The sequence below is a fragment of the Suncus etruscus genome, chromosome 4, assembly GCF_024139225.1.
Source record: "Suncus etruscus isolate mSunEtr1 chromosome 4, mSunEtr1.pri.cur, whole genome shotgun sequence".
In the NCBI taxonomy this organism is placed as follows: Eukaryota; Metazoa; Chordata; class Mammalia; order Eulipotyphla; family Soricidae; genus Suncus; species Suncus etruscus.
In genome coordinates, this window is record NC_064851.1 from 15,013,474 (window position 1) to 15,035,232 (window position 21,759).

General features: G+C 46.4%; 1 protein-coding gene across 1 annotated transcript in view; it reads right to left on the reverse strand.

The window, feature by feature from the left end:
* LPCAT3 (lysophosphatidylcholine acyltransferase 3) overlaps positions 1-20,110 on the reverse strand; it is a 38,753-nt gene extending 18,643 nt beyond the window's left edge. Inside the window, exon 1 of the mRNA XM_049772162.1 lies at positions 19,934-20,110. Within this exon, the coding sequence (XP_049628119.1) occupies positions 19,934-20,087 (154 nt within the window). The 5' untranslated portion in view covers positions 20,088-20,110. The remainder of the gene's footprint in view (positions 1-19,933) is intronic.
* Positions 20,111-21,759: the final 1,649 nt, after the last annotated feature.

The window sequence follows — 21,759 nt, forward strand, 5'->3', positions numbered from 1 at the left end:
CCCGACAGAACTCACTGGATGTGGGGATAGATGAGGGAGAGGAGAAACCAAACTGTTGCAATGGTCTTCATGCTTTCTAAACACACACACACACACACACACACACACACACACACACACACACACACACACACACACACACACACACACACACTCTGGATGTGGGGATAGATGAGGGAAAGGAGAAACCAAACTGCTGCAATGGTCTTCATGCTTTCTGGCTAAACACACACACACACACACACACACACACACACACACACACACACACACACACACACACTTTTATTCCTCCAGTGCTAGGGAACTGAACTATATTTCACACAAGCAAGTCAAACACATGCACATTTCTACATACTGGGCTCTAAGCACAGCTCTAAGTTGCCACCTAACATTTTTAAACTTTTAGCAATGAATGATATGGCTTTTTTATTTTTTTTAAATTTTGAGCCATACCCAGAGATGGTCAGGGGTTACTTCTGGCTCTGTCTGTGCTCAGGAATCATTCCTGGTGCTGGGGGGACCATATGGAATTGAACCCTGGTCAGCTGCATGCAAGGCAAGTGTCCTACTCGATGTTCTCTCTCACCAGGACCCAATGCTGTGTTTTTGAAAATTGCAGAGAAAAAAACGCTGCAGAGGAATAAACCTGCAACTGGAGCCAAAGCGACAAGTTCGGTCCATCCAACCAGTTTGTCAGAAGTCATTTTTTTTAAATTAAAAAATTTAGATTATTATTTTTTAATATTTTGGGGGCACACCTGGTGATGCTCAGGGGTCACTCCTGGCTATGTGCTCAGAAATTGCTCCTGGCTTGGAGGACCATATGGGACGCCAGAGGATAGAACCAAGGTCCTTCCTAGGCTAGCTCGGGCAAAGCTTTACCACTTGCGCCACCACTTCGGCCCCTAAAAAATTTAAATTTTTTTCAGTTCTGATAAAATGTCAATAGCTCAAGGCAACCAATTTCTTTGCTGTTTTTCTTTTTCTTTTTCCTGGTGAGGGGGCATGCTCAGGGTTTGGCTTATTCTTGGCAGGGCTGGGGGAGGCCATATGTGATCTGGGGATCAGGTTTGGCCATGTGCAAGGCAAGCACCTTATCCCCGGTGGTCCTTATCTGGCTCGGACCATTTTATTCAGAATTCTACTGTGTGTGGTCACCTGTCAGTGCTGGGGGGCAAGGTGCTTTCGATCAAACTGGGCAGAGCTGTGTATCAATCCCCTTGAGTTTTCTCTGATTCCCTAAAAATACTTGTAAAATTCTTTTTGGTTTCTGTGCCATGCCAGTTGGTGTTCAGGGATCATTCCTGGCAGTACTCGGGTGACCATAGAACATAGTGCAGGGATCGAACTGGGGCCCACATGCAAGACAAAACTGTCTAATCCCCTGTATTCTCTCTTAGGCCCCATGGGTTCTACTTTTGAGACTGAAAGCAGAAAGCTGTCATCAATTTGCTGCTTGAATAAAACCAAACTGCTGTGCCTTGAAGCCTTATTTTCAGGGTATCCTATGACATTTATGCCTTGGGGACAAACCTTGGTGTCTGTCTCCAACCCCCCACCCCTTCTTTTTTTTAAGGCTGGAAAGAAAGACTGAAAGATTTAGAGAAATAGACCCCTCTGGGCAGACCATCTCAAGTACATTTATTTTAGAAAAGAGTAGAAGCTGCTGAAACTTCGGAAACTTAATTGCCTTAAAGCGATAGACGTAAGCCATGCACCCCCAGAAAGCCTTGGGAACCCGCAGCCCAAGGTGAAGACCACTGACCTCAAGGTTCCGTGTCCTGGTGGTCAGAAAGAAGGTGGTGCCCTGGACAGACACAAAGACTGGAGGAGAGAGCTGGTGCAGGTGGTGGTGGTGGTGACAGGTGGAGGCAGGACAAAAGGGACGTTCCCACAGGGCCCGACCACAAAGAAGGGTAGGCCAAGGGCGGAGTCGTGGAAAACGCCTGTATGTGAGGGAGTTTAAGCACAAGAAGGTGAGGTGAGAGAAAACAGAAAACAAGGAGGTCAATTCAGGAGAGATTACATGGGGAGAGGAAGACTTTGCCCTGGAGTTGTACTAACACGAAACGCCACAGAGTCTGAGGTGGGAGAGGAAAAGGCAGGCATGGCTGAACTGCAGTTTCCCTGGGAACTGAGAGAGCAACAATGTGATGGGGATGGAGGCCTGGATGTGGGCTTGTGATGAAGGAAGTGAGCACAGAGAGGAGAGTGGGAAAGGCGCTTGGTATGACACTGACCCGGCATCAGTATCTGGCACCCACAGGGTCCTCCCCTGAGCTTTGCAAAGAGTGATTCCTGAGCAGAGAGAGAGAGAGAGAGAGAGGAGTATATGGCCCCAAATTAAACCAAACCAAAACAAACCAAACCAACAACAACTATAGGTAGATATATAGATATCTCAATGGAGAGTTAGCGGGAGAAGAAGCTCTGCTTGACAGTTTTTCTTTTTTTAAGGTTTTAAGGTACAGATAACTTAGTTACTGATTCCCAGATCACAAGAACACTTCGATTATGAACACTATAGGGGGGTGTCCTCTTGGCTACAGATTGATTTCCTTGGAGCTGGTCTTTTGTTTCGTTCAGGAGACGAAGCCTTGATAGTAAGGGCAAGATGCCCACATACCTTTTCCCTCCACACCTACAATCTCAGGGTAGCCTGGGGTGGGGGATAAGTTACCCGCAGCAACGTTAAGTATGGGCATACACAGAATTCTTATAGCCTGAGAAACCTGGAAATCACCGTGGGCAGACCTTTAGTGAAATAGATAAGGAACGAGGCCAGAGGTGAAAAGCACACAGTGCAAGAGGGCGGCAGGCATCTCCAACGCTGGATTTCTGTTCTGATTTTCTTGCCACATGCCTTCGCATTTGGCAGTGGCCTAGGGGTGAATCACTCCTAAGTGGTGTGTGCTTTTATAAAGCCACAGCTACATTATCTCGATTTCTCAACCCTTCCTAACAGCCAGGCTCAGAGTCACACGGGCATGCCCGTGTTTAGATTTGCTTATCTTTTCATCTACAGCATTCCCAAGCCTCATTTTCAATTCAGTTGAGGTGTTCTCTAGAACTGTCTGTTCACATGGGACTCGAGTAGCCTCCTTGTCCCAACTCCCATTATCAGTGCATTAGTAGTAGTCAGGCTCATTTCTCAAAGTCATCCCCAGCTGAATAGTCAACATTTCCCCAACTAAGGTCTAGGACTCAGGGAAACTGGGTCAGGGATGAAAAAATAAATAACATCTTCATGAGCAACAGGTTTAGGGGTCACACCTGGCATGCTTGAGGGCTCCTTCCAGTTTGGTGCTTGTGGGTGGAGAGAGTGTGCGCTGGTGGGGCACATGAGACCAAATGGCGATGTGGGTCACGTCTTTTCTCATTCTGGGGGTTACCTTTTCATTTTGATTGAATTCTTTGTAGTCCTGGAATTTTTTTCATTTTGTTTGTGTTTATTTTTATTTATTTGTTTATTTATTTGTGGTTTTTGGGTCACACCTGGCAGAGCTCAGGGGTTACTCCTGGCTCCATGCTCAGAAATTGCTCCCTGCAGGCACAGGGGACCATATGGGACACCGGGATTCGAACCGATGACCTTCTGCATGAAAGGCAAAAGCCTTACCTCTATGCTATCTCTCCGGCCCCATTTGTGTTTGTTTTTGGACCATATCCAGCAGTGTTTAGGCTTTACTTCTGGCTTTGAGCTCAAGGATTAATCCTGGTGGGTTCAGAGGACCATGGGGGATGCCAAAGAGCAAATCTGGGCGAACCATGTGCAAGACAAGCGCTCTACCCACTGTACTATCTTTTGGCCCCAAAAGTTTTTCATTTCAATTCACTCCCATTTATCCCTGATCATATAGGCTGGAAATTACCCGGTTCTTTTCACATTGGCATCTGAAAATTATTTGGTGGAGATCTAGTGGGGGGTAGGATGGTCAAAAGATGAAAAATCGGGGCTCGGAGAGAGAGCACAGCGGCGTTTGCCTTGCAAGCAGCCGATCCAGGACCAAAGGTGGTTGGTTAGAATCCCGGTGTCCCATATGGTCCCCCGTGCCTGCCAGGAGCTATTTCTGAGCAGAGAGCCAGGAGTAACCCCTGAGCACTGCCAGGTGTGGCCCAAAAACCAAAAAAAAAAAAAAAAAAAAGAGATGAAAAATCATTTATTTTTACTTGCTCTTGGAAGCCTATGTTTTCCCTTGAACACATCTCACTTGCTCGTCTCTTTCTTGCTTATTTATTTCCACTCTGGAGAAGCCAATGTTCTTTTTCTCCCTTTACATCTTTCTAAGCAAGTTTTACTCAATAAAAAACAACATTGCGGGCCCGGAGAGATAGCACAGCGGCGTTTGCCTTGCAAGCAGCCGATCCAGGACCAAAGGTGGTTGGTTAGAATCCCGGTGTCCCATATGGTCCCCCGTGCCTGCCAGGAGCTATTTCTGAGCAGACAGCCAGGAGTAACCCCTGAGCACCGCCGGGCGTGACCCCCCCAAAAAAACAAAAAACAAAACAAAACAAAAAAACAACATTGCTTCACTTAAAAAGGAAAAGAAAAGAAAAAGACAACCATATTTTTTACAGTGTAATAAAAGGACACATCTCATTCAGGGCCAGAGATATAGTACAATGGGTAGGGCACTTGCCTTGCATGCAACCAACCCCAATTCAATCTGTAGCATCCCATATGGTCCCCCCAGTACCACCAGGAGTAATTCCTAAGTGCAGAGCCAGGAAAAATCCCTGAGCACCACTGAGTGGGGCCCCAAACCCAAACCCAAACAAAATAAAAAGACAAGTATTTAATATTTTAAGCCAGGGCTTCAATATTTGATTTCTACCTGTAATCAATCTTTCACTTGTCTGACTGAGATCTGTGTCGGTGGAGCATGATGCGGCACTATTCCAGCTGGCTGGCCAGCAGCACTTTTATATTTATGGACAGTAATTCAGAGTGGAGTCCAAATCTGTCCGAGTTTAGAATCCGAGTTTAGAATTGCTATCGCACCAGAAACTGGAAACCTCAAGAGCTAGAATCCATTTACCTCATTAACAGGGCTAGGCTCCCTTCTCTTAAACTGCATCAGGACTATTTTTTTCAGTCTCACTGTTAGTTCATTTGCTTTTTTGGGACCATACCCAGTAATGCTCAGGGGTTACTCCTGGCTTTGCACTCAGGAATCACTCCTGCCAGGGGGACCTCATCAGATGCTGGGGACTGAACCTGGGTTGACTGCATACAAGACAAGCACCTTACCCATTGTACTCTCATTTCCAGCCCTCTTCTTTTTTTTTTTTTTTTTTTTAAAAAAATATTCACATCTTAATTGCCTGCAAAATGACTCTCTTCCCATTTATAATTTTATGTAACAGCTACGACCATATAAGCTTTCTGTATGAAAATGCCATAGCAACAAGGAAAGTTGGTACTGAAAAGCATCTAGAACTGACAAAGCGTTTTTATTTTTAATTTAAACTAGTCTCTGGCTAGAGCCAGGCACTTATATACTCTACTTGAGTGAGTGAAGAACACAAGTTGGGGGCTGGAGCTATAGCAGGTAGAATGTTTGACATTGTACACAGTTGACTGAGTTCAATCCCCAGCACCATTTGTGGTCCTCTGATCCCCACTAGAAGTGATCCCTGAGCACAGAGCTAGAAATAAATACTGAGTACTATTTGGGAGTGGGGGGAAGAGAGAGAGAGAGAGAGAGAGAGAGAGAGAGAGAGAGAGAGAGAGAGACAGAGACAGAGAGAGAGACAGAGAGAGAGAGACAGATAGAGAGAGAGAGAACACAAAACACAAAAGCTGGATGGGATCAAGTAGAACTGACTTTGCCTCTTTTTTTCTGCTGCCCTGAAGTTATGAAATGCTGATATTCCTGTTAGCTGCTTCTAGAGACAATTATGGTCTATGTATGTGTTTCTTTGAAGTCTTCACTTAAGGTCTCCAGAGTGTCACACATCTCACATACCTTCACAGAGTCACTAACTGAATAGGGAGGAATTTAAATCTGTAAATAAAAGAGCCTTCTTTTTCCATTTAGTTTCAGTGTTGGGATTGAACCCAGGGCCTCACAAAGGGAAGCAGGCACTTTATTTTTGAGATACTCCCTCCCACAAAATGATATTAAAAATACTCTTTTGGGGGGGCCAGAGAGATAGCGTAGAGGTAGGGCGTTTGCCTCGCATGTAGAAGGATGGTGATTCGAATCTCAGCATCCCATAAGGTCCCCTGAGCCTGCCAGGAACGATTTTTGAGCATAGAACCAGGAGTAATCCCTGAGCGCTGCCAGGTGTGACCCAAAAACCAAAAAACAACCACAAACTATTTTGGAGAAGGGCCACACCTGCAGATACCACTCTTGGCTGGTGTGTGGGGATCAAGTGCTGGAAACTGAACCAGGATCAGTAGTATGCAAAGATTATACCTTAATCTCTGTGTTATTTCGGTGCCCTCATCAGCTCAATTGTGTTTCTAATTATTATTATATATTATATATTATTATATATAATGTTTCCTAATTATTTTTCTCCCCTTCCCATTTTGAAAATAGGAAAAATAAAGATGAATAATACACTAGCTTTTGGCCCACACAAATTATGGATAAATGCTGAATGTCTTTAGAAAGCTATTATTCCCCAAGAGAACCAAGTGGGCCATGAATATCCTAGTGCCCGATCATTTGGAAAAATGTCAACATAATACGCACACTCTAGACCAGCTAGGAAATGTCAAATTCACACACACATACACACACACACACACACACACACACACACAAATCCTTGATCAGCTGTGGAAATATCAACACACACACACACACACACACACACACACACACACACACACACACCCCTACCTACCTACCCCACACAACTACTAAAGATTGTTTTTTTTTAGGACAGTTTGCTTACAACAGCTTTCCTGGCCAGCTGCAACCAGGGCACCTCATCTTTGTTGAAGCTACAAGCCATAATTTATTTACTGTATTAAGAAATGTGACACACTCCAGCAGGGGAATGCTATATTGCTCAAGGTCGCTGATGCAAGTAAGGGTCAGGGATGGGGCTCAGTGGAGTAGGCTCACTCTGCATGCATGAGGTCTTGGCTTTGATCCCAAACACCACACAAACCAAGCCAACAGGGGTCTAAGAGAGTAGAGGGGTTACAGGTGCTTTTCACTGGTGTTTGTTTGCACGTGGCTGACCTTGGCTCAATCCCAGCCTTCCTAAAGCACCTCGCCCCAATGAAGCTGGGAGAGACCCCAGCCTAGAGGGGTGGGAGCCCCGAAGCACTACAGGGTGTAGGCTAAAATACACAAAATGGTTGATGCGAGATGGAAAAGGAAAAATGGAACTATTGAGTTCAACAACTTTAGGAGGAAAAAAAAATCTCTATATTTTTAACCTCATTGAAAAGTGTGAGGCAGATGGCGTAATGATGCTGATAGTTATAATGAAGATAATGCTGTAGCACTATCACTGAGAGAAAGGAGATTCACGGTGACTCACTAATAATCATATTTGAAGAGTGACAAGAAACGTAGACAAATGGGGAAAACAAATTTAGAAAGAATCTGAGAGGTTTTTTGTTTACTTCAAATGCTCAGGATACAACAGCACTTAAAAAAGTCCTCTTAGGACCTATTTTATTCGATACAGGCTTCCCCATTAGAAAGCAGAATAGTCTATTTTGGTACCACTTAGTGGGTTATTTTGGGAGTGGAAATTACATTACTTTCTTTTTTTTTTTTTTTTTTTGGTTTTTTTTGGGTCACACCCGGCGGTGCTCAGGGGTTACTCCTGGCTGTCTGCTCAGAAATAGCTCCTGGCAGGCTCAGGGGACCATATGGGACACCGGTATTCGAACCAACCACCTTTGGTCCTGGATCGGCTGCTTGCAAGGCAAACACCGCTGTGCTATCTCTCCGGGCCCAACATTACTTTCTATGAAAAAAAATTTTTTCTTTTGGGGGTTTTGGGCCCCACCTGGCTCGGCTCCAGGTTTACTCTAGGCTCAGGGCTTAGCGATCTCTCCTGGCAGTGTTTGGGTGAACTATAAGTAGAGCTGGAAATTGAACTGGGATTAACTGGGTACAAGGCAAGCACCTTAACCCCTGTACTATCTTCTAGTTTTGGGAAATTTTTTGAGTGTTCTTAAGACTTTCAACAAAACTGCTAAATTCTGCCAAATAGGAATGTTTTATACTTTTAGGATGCAGTTAGGGGAGGATATACTTGAAGAAATAAATTTCTTTTGTTTAATGGGCCATACTCTGCATTGCTCTGGTTGGAGGCTTGCGCCTTGGTCAGCTGCATGTAAAGAAAGTGCCTTACTCTTGCACCAATCAGGCCCAGGAAGTCTTCAGTGTTCTCTTCCATTAGTCTGGGGTAGGTCAGGAAACTTGTCTAAATGTCTCCAGGAGACACAGAAACTCTATAGATTCCAAGACCATACTTGGAATCCCCTTGGAAAGACAGGAGATACCCATTTATAGAGAAGGAAAGAGGAGCATTTAAAACTACTTGGGTGGAGGGGCTGGAGAGATAGCCTGGAGGTTGAGTGCCTGCTTTGCATAAGGGAGACCGAGGTTTCACTGAGTCCTGAGTCCTACCAGTGTGTCCCAAAATCAAACTATAAGCAAAGGGGCTGCAGTGATAGCATAACAGACAGGGCGCTTGCCTTTCATGTGGTTGACTTCGATTCAGTCTCCAGTACCACATGTACACTCTTACAGTATGTGAAAGCTCTTTTCTAGAAGTTTCTGTGGTGACTTGACTGCTTGTAAAATAAAAAAACTCTGTAATTTTTGTATCATTTCTAAATATGGCTGTTACTTGATAGAAACAGTATTAAAATTTTTAAAAAAGCCAGAACTCCCTGTTAATAGATAAATGGCATAACTTTTTTTTTTTTTTTTTTTTTTTGGTTTTTGGGCCACACCCTATGGTGCTCAGAGGTTACTCCTGGCAGGTTTGGGGAACCATATGGGATGCTGGAGATGGAATCCGGTGCCGTCCCAGGCCATCAGCATGCAAGGCAAAAATGTTCTACCGCTGTGCTATCACTCCATTCTGACCCCTGTATAACTCTACCTTAATTTTGGCTTTTATTTTGGAGTCTGAGGAGCTGGATGGCTGAAGTAAATAGTGAAACAATCTGTGGGGAAACAGTAGTCGTGTGTGTGTGTGTGTGTGTGTGTGTGTGTGTGTGTGTGTGTGTGTGTGTGTGCACGCTAACTCTCCAGCCCCCCAGCCACCTTTTAAAAAATGGAATTTATCTTTCAATAGGAAAAAGGCTTTGGGGCTGGTGAGAGAAGGTATTTGCACTGCATGTGGCCAACCAGGGTTCGATCCCTGCCATCTGTTCCCTGAGCACTGTCAGGAGTGATCCTGAATGAAAAGCCAGGAATATCCTCTGAGCATTGCCAGATGTGGCCCAAAACCAAAAAAGAAAATGGCTTTTCGCCTCGGCCTTCAAGTGTATGGAAGAGTCTAGTCAAGCAGAGATGAGGGAGGCCATCCAGCTGCAGAGAATAACAAGCATATATAGGGCTGAGAGAAAGCCAGTACTCGGGTGTCGCAATAGAGGAGTCATGGAGAAGTCAGAAAATCCTGACAGACTTCAGGCAGGCTGGGGGTGGAGTGGGATGAGAAGGCCAACTAAGTTCTAGGTTGGAGGAAGCACATTGTCTGCATTGACCTGCCACCCAGGTGCAAATTCTTGATGTAAGACTACAGTTTGGGGCTGGAGAGATAGCACAGTGATACGGCGTTTAACCTGCAGGAGGCTGACCCATATGGTCAGTCCCCCATGCCTGCCAGGAGTGATTTCTGAGCACAGAGCCAGGAGTAAGTAATCCCTGAGCACCACTAGGTGTGACCCAAAACCTCAAAATAAATAAATAAATAAAATAAAAGGTGGCTCACCTGAATATAGCCACTGCATTTCCACAGTTGACAGGCAGGTTTAAGGTTAGCGGGTATGTAATTCTTACTCCTGTTTCTGTACTCAGAGGTCACTCTTGGCAGGGCTTGTGGGACCATACTGGGTGCTGAGATGGCTTCATGCAAGCCCTATTCACTGTATTATCTCTCTGGTCCTCCTTCCTTTTTCTGGTGAAATGTATTTTATATATCATCTCATCTCATGTACCCTTTTTTGTCCATACTTCTGCAGAGAAATGATGCTATCTGATATTAAAGTTAATGGTGGGGTGGGGGTGGGAGCTGGGCAGAGAGGCAGTAAACCCATAAAGTCAACCCCTGTTGAAATCCTTCATACCACATAATGGTCCCCCATGCACTGCCTGAGCCACTTCTGAACACCAGATATAACCCCCTTAGCACCTCCAGATATGGTTCTACCCTCCCATCAAAAACAAACATATATTATAAAGTTATTCAAAATATGAAGTTTTAGGGCTGGAGAGGTGGCACTAGAGGTGAGGTGTCTGCCTTGCAAGCGCTAGCCAAGAAAGGACCGCGGTTTGATCCCCCAGTGTCCTATATGGTCCCCCCAAGCCAGGGGCAATTTCTGAGCGCTTAGCCAGGAGTAACCCCTGAGCATTAAATGGGTATGCCCCCCTCCCCCCCCCCCCCAAAAAAAAACCAAAACCCAAAAAACATGAAGTTTTGTGCAAAGTAAGGCACAGGAGGGTTCGATTAAAAAACAGCAGCTGGGGGCTGGAGAGATAGCATGGAGGTAAGGCATTTGCCTTTCATGCAGGAGGTCATCAGTTCAAATCCCAACGTCCCATATGGTCCCCCGAGCCTGCCAGGAGCAATTTCTGAGCATGGAGCCAGGAATAACCCCTGAGCACTGCCGGGTGTGACCCAAAAACCATAAAAAAAAAAAAAAAAAAAAAAAAAAAAAAAAAAACAGCAGCTGAGGGGCCAGGAAGATGGCGCTAGAGGTAAGGTGTCTGTCTTGCAAGCGCTAGCATAGGACGGATCTCGGTTCGATCCCCCGGCGTCCCATATGGTCCCCCCAAGCCAGGAGCGACTTCTGATGCATAGCCAGGAGTAACCCCTGAGCGTCAAACAGGTGTGGCCCAAAACCAAAACCAAAACAAAACAAACAAAAAAACCCAGCAGCTGATAGGTTGGAGAGATAGTACAGTGGATAGGGTGCTTGCCTTGCATGTGGCCAACTTGGATTTGATCCCTGGCATCCCATATGGTCCCCTGAGCACCTCCAAGACTGATTTCTCACTGTAGAGCCAGGTATGGCTCCAACTCAAAACCAAAAGAAGTGGCTGGTGGTGGTGGTCCACACCAAACTGTGCTCAGGATTTACTCCTGACCCTGTGTTCGGGGATCACTCCTAGTGGGGCTCAGGACCATATGTGGTGCCAGGAATCAAAGCTGGGTCAGCCTCTTGCAAGCTACCCAAGGTGCTCTCTCAGGCCCCCTGGAAAAAGATTCAGATGCCCAGGGATATGCGCAGTTGTTAATAACTGCCTGGCAGGTAGGAGGCGGTGAGCTGGATTCCTAGAATCCACCCACCTACAGAGCTCAGTCACAGCACCACAACAAAGGGTGTAATCCCAGGTGACACCCCCCCACCACCCACCATGGCAACAACAACCGGAAAAGAGAAAACAAACCTGCAAACCGGAAGCTTTCAGCAATGTTGAAATTTGTGACTAAGAATTAAAATAAAGTCTAAACAAAATATGTAGACTAGGGGGGCTGAGAGCTCGTGCAGGAGATAAGGCCTTCCTTGCAGCCAATACTTGCAGCTTAACTCCTGCTACAAGTGGTCCCCGAGTCCTGCCAGGAGTATGCCCTGAACACCCGGCTATTCAGGGTGGAGGGCCTTAAAACCAAACAAGAAATTAAAATGTAGAGGGGCTGGGGAAATAGCACAGCGGGGAGGGCGTTTGCTTTGCCAGGGTTTGATCCCTGGCATCCCATATGGTCCCCCGAGCCGGCCAGAAGAAATTCCTGAACGCAGACCGAGGAGTAATCCTTGAGTATTGTTGGGTATAGCCCCCAAATCAAACAACAAAATAAAAAAAAAATTGAAATATAAAGTTCAAAAACTACAAGGGGGAAAAACACAATTTGGGAAGGATAGGGCATTTGCCTTGCAAGTGGCCTACCCTAGTTTGATCCCCAGTGTCCCATATGATCCCCCGAGTATACCAGGAGTGATTCCTGAGTGCAGAGCCAGGAGTAACCCCTGAGCACCATCAGGTGTGACCCCCAAACAAACAAAAACCCCTATCACAATTAAAATGATTAAATATACTTATGACTTTTATAACTAAGATAAGAATCATTTAGAACCAACTCTTTTGTATGTGGTGGTGGTGGTGGTGGTGTGTGTGTGTAGTGTGTAGTGTTGGGCCACACTCAGCTGTACTAAGGGCCAATCTCTTGCTCTTCACTCAGGGATCACTCCTGTGATCTCAAAGGGACTGTATAGGATTATGACCAGGGATTAAATCCTGGTCAGCTGCATGCGAGGCAAGTGCTTTTCCTGCTGTATTTCTCTCCAATTTCCCTGACTCCTTCTTTTAGAGAAATGGATTTGGGGTCTAACTTGACGGGAGGGTTTCATTTGCTTAGTTAATGCTGTGTTGCTTCCACCCAGTTTTGCTTTGGTGTCTTTATATATAGGGCTTTCAATGCCACCCGAAAAAAAGCTTCTGGCAGTGGATAAAGGCATTAGCTCTGAAGCTCTGATTGGACCAAAGGAAACAGAGCGGCAGGACTTCCTCTGCTTTTAACGGTTGCAAACCTCAACGAGGCCAATTTGGAAGCGCTGAGGAATGAATCCCTTCCACCTTCAAGTGCCATTTTTGCTGAGTCGAACAGCCAAGATGCATTCGTGGCCAAGACTTGAGGCAAACATTCCTACTAAGGAGGATGGCCATCTGTTCCACTTGGCCAGCGTTGGCTTCGGGTGCTGGAAGGTACCTTCTAGGCGGATGGCATCTAGGTTTGACCACACCGAGTGAGAAGTGAAACAGAGACCTAAGGCATTTATCTCCTCACCCCCACACTCCTCCAGATCCCTAGCCAGTTGAGAGCAAGGTCTCTAGGGTGGGTAGAAATGGGTGTGAGCAGAGTTATTCAACCTTTATATCCCCCAGATCCCCACCTGCATAGGGAGATAACAGAAATAGGCGTTATCTAGTGGCTAGTGGCAAGTAAGCAGATTTAGGGTTTGGGAGCGGGGCTGCCTGTTGAATATTTTGAACAAGGTCTGGTGTGTAGCAAATTCATCCTAAATGTTGTCATTTTCCTGTATTTTATTCCCTCCCTGATCCAATTATAACATCACTATCACTTTGGGTTTATTTTGGGGGGGGGGCACATCTGGTGACACGCAGGGGCTACTCCTGGCTATGCGCTCAGAAATTGCTCCTGGCTTTGGGGAATCATATGGGACGCAGGAGATTGAACCCAGGTCTATCCTGGGTCAGCCGCATGCAAGGCAAAAGCCTCATTGCTGAGCTATCGCTCCGGCCCCATAAAAATGGGATTTTGAGCCCAGACTCTTTTTGTTGGTTTCTTAGATATTTGGGCTGCACCCTGCACTGCTCTGGGTTTACTCCTGGCTCTGTGCTCAGAGATCACTTGGTGGGGATTGAATCCAGGTCAACTGAGTGAAAGCAACGACGTTAACCCCTGTGCGAACTCTGGCCACTGAGACCCATTTCTTTCTTGAGCTTGGGATACAGTTTCTCAACTCTTAAGACACTAGGAATTGGCCTTGGATCCTAAAGCAAGTCCCAATCTAGGTCATTATGTGGACTGAAACACTATTTACTTAATAAAAGCCTTGTTATACCGCAATTGTGATTGCAATTGTGAATCATCTTTCTGGCTATTTTGATGAAATATTTGTTTTATTTTGGGGGGAATAAGGGTGAATACAGGGTCATCCTTGGGGTCTTTGAGGGACTAGTGGCTCTGTGCGTGGAGCCACTTCTGGGGGGTGCCAGGGAGGTAACAGATGTTCGTCATATTCAAGGGAAGCACCTTAATCCTTGTATTATTGATCTGGTCCTTCTTTTTTGGGGGGCCACACCCACTGAAGGGGTTACTCCTAGCTATGCACTCAGAAATCACTCCTGGCTTGGGGGACCATATGGGACACTGGGGTATCAAACTGCGGTCTGTCCTAGGCTAGTGTGGGCAAAACAGACACCTTACCTCTAGCGCCACAGCGCTGGCCCTTGGTCCTTTTTATTTTATTAAAATTAACTAATTTGGAGCCAGAGGGATAGTACAGTGGGTAGGGTGCTTGTCTTGCATGTGGCCAACCTGGATTTGATCCCTAGCACTCCACGTGGTTCCCTGAGCACATCCAGGAGTGATTCCTGAGTGTACAATCAGGAGTGACCACCTGATCACTATGGAGTGCGGCCCAAAACAAACAAACAAACAAACAAACAAAAAAAGCCATTAAGTCATTTAATGTTCGGGGGACCATATGGGATGCCGGGATTTGAACCACCGTCCTTCTGTATGAAAGGCAAATGCCCTACCTCCATGCTATCTCTCTGGCCCCTGCCAGGAGCAATTTCTGAGCATATAGCCAGAAGTAACCTCTGAGCAATGCTGGGTGTGACCCAAAAAACCAAAACAAAGAAAGAAACAAAAAAAGAGACCAAGTAAGAGGTCTCTACTTGGGTGGTTCTGGAGATAGTGGGGGGGGGGAGGGTGTGGTTGTACTTATTATTTATTTTTGGTTTGGGGCCACATTCAGCAGTGCTCAGGGCTGGCTCCTGGGCTTTGCACTCAGGATCACTCTTGGCAGGGCCTCAGGTGATCATGGATATGATGCCAGATATGGAACTTGGTTCACTGTGTGCAAGACAGCCTAACCGCTGTATTACTTATTTATTTTGGTTTTTGGGTCACACCTGGCAGTGCTCAGGGGTCACTCCTGGCTGTCTGCTCAGAAATAGCTCCTGGCAGGCACTGGGGACCATATGGGACACCGGATTCGAACCAGCCACCTTTGGTCCTCGATCCTGCTTGCTGCTGTGTTATCTCTCCGGGCCCTAACCACTGTATTACCGCTCCAGACCAAAGCAAATGTATTTAGACATGCCTTAGAGGCACTTGAGGTCCTAATGGCTGGGATGTTGGGAAAGGGTGTGTGTGTGTGTGTGTGTGTGTGTGTGTGTGTGTGTGTGTGTGTGTGTGTGTGTCTGGATGATTTTTGGGGTTCTAGCATGAGCAGCTGTGTAGATAAACCTGTTTATAGGCTCTATTAGCACAAGATTCTGGGCTCCTCAAATAGCTCACAAGATCCCTACTTACCCCTCTTCTCTTTGTGCAACCACTGGCCTTCCGGCCATGATTATTAGGAACTTTGTTCTTTCTCATCAGTTCCCCTAACTCCTGTCTATGCTAATTCCTTTGTCCAGTCTGGCCACACAAGTCTCCATTCTCAATGTCCAAGGCCTGTCCTCTACTTAAGACAAACCCGTGATATTGGCTTTGAGGGTTTTTCAGAATCTAGCTGCCAGGTCTTATTTTCTATCCCCCCACTTCCCGAGGTAAAGCCCACCCCAACTACTTTCTGGTTCCTTGAAGAAGTCCTTACACAATTCCACCTCAGTCTTTCATAGTTGATGCTGTTCCTTCTGTCTCACCCTCGACGTGTGCTTGTTCAAAGTCAAAGTTCATGAAAGGTCCAATCTTCAAATCTCATAAAACCCAGCAATTCTCTTAGGGCAGCTACACTTCTCTGCCTTTTTATTGTGGTTACTTATTAGAGGTCTTATCTCATGGACATTCCCTATCCCCTAACAGACCAATATGCAATATCTGTGAGTGCCTGGCTCCCTTACTCACCCTGTGCCAGGCCCTTATCCTTCTAACAAATTCAAGCATATATCCTTGCAGCCTTCCCCTAAAGTAGGTATACTGGTTGGACAATTCACAGTAGGATCTATTCCAAGGAGGGATGAAACACAAATAGTACCCTGCCCACTATACTAGCTATCTGGCCCCTTTTAAGCCTACATTTTCCTCAAACTGTTGAATACTGAAAATCCCAATCTCTGACTCAGGTTTTTTTCAAATTACTTTCTTTTTCTTTTCCTTTCGTTTTTTCAGGGATCAAACTCAGTGTCTCACCTTCAAAGGCAAGGACTCTTATCCATGAACCACCTCTCCAGCCCTCAAATAACTTAGGACAATCAATTATTGAGTCAAGAGATCAATTTAGTGGGTCATTAACTGAAACATAAAATTAGGAGAGAAAAGAGCTTAAACATTCTGCCTCTAGTAAAGATAAGCTAAAATTTTTTTTAGTTTAAATGAATATGTATAGATATACGTGTGTGCTGGGACGTGGTATCAAACACATTTACACATTTCAAGCTAGCTTTGCCTATTCCCAGAGCAATTTCACTTAATTTTACTTTATGGGACTCCCTTGCTAATCTTATTTTGTTTGTTATTTGTTTTGGGGACACACCCAGCAGGGCCAGGGTTACTTCTGACTCAGAAGTCATTCCTGGCTTGGGGGAACACATGGGATGTGGGGAATTGAACCCGTGTCCATCCTGGGTCAGCTGTGTGCAAAGCAAATGCCCTACTGCTGTGTTAACCACTCTGGCCCCACTAATCTTATTTCTTAAGTAAACTATGTTTTGTTTGTTTTGAGTTTGGGGGCCACCATCTGGCATATGGGGTGCTAGGGATCAATCCCAAGTCGGTCACATGCAAAACAACAACTTACCAGCTCTGGCCCCTCTAAATAAACTAATTTTCTTTAAAACAACCAACCAACCAACCAACCAACCAACCATATTGCTTACCATGGGTCCCTGTAAAACAGTCTCAAAGCTAATGCTAGAGTGCCTATATGTTCAGCACATAGAATTCAAGGAGAGGAAGATGTTAAGGAAACAGTACTGACAGAAATGATTACTCACACTATAATGTAAACGGCTGCTAAAATGAATTTACCTTCGGGAGATCTGCAGTAAGGTGCCACCCAATTCATTTGAAATAATTGAGTCAAATAATTTTGGGCTACAGGCCTTCTGGGCACCCAGGGTTTCTTCTCACACTGCAGTGCCCCTGTAGAACTGGGCTCAGGAAACAGGATCTCTTTAAGTTGAATGGATTCTAGTTAACAATCCATACAAGTGACAAAGTCTTTCTAAGGAGAGTGGATTTCCCGTGAGGATATACTTTTTCTCCATGCCCATGTCAAAGTTATCAACTTAAGTTTATTTTATAGTCATGTATTGAAATAATTTTGTTTTGGTTTTGGGGAGTCACATTGGCAGTGTTCAGGGCTTACTCCTGGCTCTGTACTCAGAGATCACCCATGGTGGGGTTCAGGGTGCTGGAGATTGAACCTGGGTCAGCTGGATGCTGAGCCACCAAGGCTGGACCTTCATTCCAGTTCCTTCATTTACACCCAGAGAGGAGTTGTGGATGGCTGAAGCGTGGGCATGTAGCAGAAAAGAGACAGCAACCAGTCCTGGTTGATCTCAAAAGGAGATATGCTGAGTTATCAAAGGCCAGGTAAGATAGGAAGAGAACCAACAATATAGGTGGGGCTCAGCAGTCCAGATGATGCAATATTCATTCAGTCTATATTTAAGGGCCACAGGTGGACCTTAAAGAAGCAGAGCAAAACACTGGAGTTCAGAGAAAAGAATTTCCCAGTCAGTTCCCCAGCCTGTAACGGCCCCCTGGGAGTACAAAGGCAGTGCTAGATTATACCAGCACAAAACAGACAAACTCCAAATTCTTTCCAGTCCCAACTCCATTGAACAGGTCCCACTTTCAAGTTTACAGCCTAGAAAGCAAAAGTCAGTTTCCTAACTCCTGAATGTAAACCACTCCTAATTACCAATTACACTTGCAGGAAATGACCTGTTTAAAAGTAGGTGGAAGGAGTAGGAAGTTCAAAGCTAGGGTTGTGCAAAGAACTTTAGATTGGGGTGTTGATAAATTTGAGTTACATCTGGGTCACAAGGAGGAATCAAACACAACACTGAGTCCCTTCTATGTTAGAAATGATACCATGGGGGCCAGAGAGATAGCACAGTGGTAAGGTGTTTTCCTTGCATGCAGCCAACACAGGACAGACCCGGTTGGATTCACGGCATCCCATATGGTCCCCCAAGCCTGCCAGGAGCGATTTCTGAGCACAGAGCCAAGAGTAACTCCTGAGTGCCGCCACCGGGTGTGACCCAAACCCCCTCCTCCTAAAAAAAGATACCATTGGGTGGAGAGTGGGGGTGAGGCACCCTTACTGTGAAAGAAAGGAAGATCATCTGAGTTGCTATTACAACAGGCAAATTGCTATTAACTAAGGCTGTTTAAATATGAATTAATGTGTCTTCCATTATCTGGTTCTGGTTAACACCCTCAGGTGATATTAGATGTCTGTGAGTACCAAAGAGACTAGAGAGCACATTCCAAACTTCTTTCTGGCATTTTAGGCTTCTCACACCTGCCAAAAGAGCCCACGCTTCTTGGGGTGAAGAGCTTCAGTCCCAGTCCCAGTTTGCTGAATTCTTTCTCACTCGACTCTCCTTGCTAATGTCCCACATAACCTTCACCCAATGACGCCAATACTTATGCATCAAATCTTTGAATTCCTATAGTGATCCTATGAGGCAGTGTGACAGTCCTCTTGTCCTGGCTAAGAAAACAAGCTCAGAAGAGTTTGGCTTGACAGGTGTCTCAGAGTCCCTAAGAAGTGGCAGCAGTCTTTCTGCTGGTGCCCAGCTGCTTGCTTGTATTAAACACACACACACACACACACACACACACACACACACACACACACACACACACACACACACAATTGGGATGCATTTAAAAAAGAAAAAAGCCTATAAAACAGTTATAACACAGCTTGTGACATCAATTCAGATGCACCACATCCTTTGAACTATGAGTAATAAATGCTTGGGGTAGTTTTGAAAGGTGCGGTCAGCAGTTGTCCTGCTTCCCAAATTCAGCACTGAAATGGTCAAACCTAGGATAAATAAATGACCGGTGTGAGGATGTAAAGTTGAAAGGCGGAGGAGATAGACGGCTGGCAGGGTGGGTGGAGTGGGGTAGGGAAGAGTCAGAGTGGCAGAAGACACTATTAAGACACGAAGGGACAGAAAAGAGCTGATGTTCGGTGTCATAGAAGCAGGCAATTTGCACTTGAATGCATTTGAGTGCAATGACTTATGAAGGGGGGGGGGCATCAGGAATTGCAATAGAGTGCAATGGTTTATGTTACGATAAGGGGCCGGGCAGGTCCACCCACAGGGCTGAAAGAAAATTCCCAAAGTTAGGGTTCCTCTGAGAAATGAAGTGTGTGAAGAAGGGTGATGTCAAGAACAAGAACACATGGACAGAGAGGACTCAGAGATCATAAGGACGGGTCAGGTGGGGACACAGATAAGACAGTGGCTTGAGAAGAGAGAGAGGAGGGGGTCCAAGAGGGAAAGAAATTAAGAAAGGCGTGCAGGTTAAAGGTCAAAGCACCTCCAGACCCCAGGCAGGCAAGCAAGATTTGTCTTCCTCTCCACCTCTGGACTGGCAGGTAAGCCAGTGGCTTGAGAAGTGAGGAGTGGGTCCAAGAGGGAAAGAAAGGAAGAAAGGGGGTGTTGGTCAAAGGTCAAAGCACTTCCAGACCCCAGGCAAGCAAGACTTGTCTTCTACTCCACCTCTGAGTTGGCAGGTAAGCCCGTGGCTTGAGAAGTGAGGAGTGGGTCCAAGAGGGAAAGAAAGAAAAGGGGTGCGGGTCAAAGGTCACAGCACCCCCAAACCCCAGGCAAGCAAGACCTGTCATCCACTCCACTGTCATCTGGGTTGGCATGATCACATCCACACCCCACTAGAGCCCTTGCTGGGTGGTGTTGGCTCAGGGAGGTCGTGTCCCCCCTTCTCCCCCAGAGAGGGGCCTGGTGGGGGGCCCCAGGAGGAGGGTCCTTACCCAGGAAGATGGAGATGATGAGCCTCAGCGCCTGTTCCGACGCGCCCAGGGACGACGACAACTTGTCCAGGTTCAGCTCTTCTAGCCCCCATCGCAGGACCCTCACCAGCTCCGTCGGGACCATCCCCGCGGCCCCTTGACTCGCCGACGCCATCTTAGCTCCGGGCGCCCCCCAAAGGGACCCACCCCCCCCAAGCTCCGCGCCCCGAATGCGGGCACCGGCGCCGAGCGCTTCACCCTCCAATTCCGGCCCTTTCCCGGAGCCCGCCCACGGCGTGCAAGCATTGGCTGCGGGCCCCGCCCAGGGACGCCATGTGGGCTTCTGATTGGTCAATCCCTGAGATGGGGGCGTGGCTTATCGCGGTAAGTTATAAGGCCGAGGGCGGGTCTGAAGCCTTGTTAGGTAAATGGGACTCGGGCGGTGGGCGGGATCGGTGGGCGGGATAGGGCGGGGCTTAGGACCGGGAACTAGAGCGGCGATTGGCCCGAGTCTTGTACAACTCCGCTCTAACCGCTTGGGGGCGGAGTCTGGGCGGGGAGAGGCCGGCCCGCGCTAGTGCGCGGCTTTCCTATTGGCTGAGAAGCGAGCAGGCGAGAGTCCGGGCGGGGGGGGAGGCCCGTCACCCGACCGCGAGGTTACTCTCGGTCGCCGGCGCGCTGGGGTTACTGGGGCATGTAACGGATAGGGCGGGAATCCCGCGGCCGCCTCGAGAGCGCCTCCTAACGGTATCTGCCGGTAGTTCCCAACCGTTAGGCGGCCTGCAGCTGTCAGTTAGTCACACTGACACCCCAGGGTCTTGAGAGAGCAGAGTGCTCCTGAGCACAGTGTTTGCTCTCTGTTATTTCAGCATTGCCCCTTCATCTAATTTTCTATGTTAGAACGAGACCTGACAGCCCCTGAGAGGTGATAATGAAGAAATGCCAGTTTAATATTTTTTATTTTCATTAAAAATTTGTTGCCACAATGGGGGAGTGGTGGTAGGGTGCTTGCCTTGCACATACATACATGGCCTATCTGGGTTTGATCCCTGGTTCTACATGGTCCCCTGAGCACTGCCAGGAATCATTCCTGAGTGCAGAGCCAGGACTAACCATTGAGCATCATCGCTGGGTGTGGCCCTATAAGCAAATATGTAAAATAAAATCATAAAAATCAACCCTCAATACAGGTTCACGATCAAAATGGAGTACAGGAACAAAACTAAAGCTTTTTTTTTTTTTCCAATCTCATCTTCCCATTTTTTTACTTCCTGTAGAAAACCACTGTTCAGATGAAATGAATGGGCCAAGGATGTAGATAATATTGTAAAGGGTTTTGTCTGGCATGCATGAGGCCCTGAGGTTGATCACTAGCACTGAAAAAAAAAAAAAAGCAACAAAAAGAGGTTGAAAACACTTGGTGCGTGCCAGGAACTGAGCTCTGGCAAATCTATAATGATGAGCCCAAAGCCAGGACTAAGGCTGTGGCAGTCACATAATAGCATTTAGCCTTAATGCTTGTTGATTGCAGAGCAAGTAAGTGCTCTGAAGGGAAGAATGAGGCTGTAGGAAAGCAGAAAACTGAGTTCCTGTAATGATGGGAATTTGCAGGACATTCTTCTCCAGTTATAGTTCATGCTTTTGTAGCCCTCGGCACTTTATACAGTACTAATATCCATATTATTTCATATAATTTGATTGTCAATGGGCCAGGGAGATAGCTCAAAGAGCAGAGAACGTGTGGGAGGTCTGGGTTCAATCTTCAGGATCTCATGATTTTCTGAGCACCACATGAGTTCTGGAGTGCAAAGCTGGGTTGTGGTCCTCCAGCCTCCCAATTTTGTTAA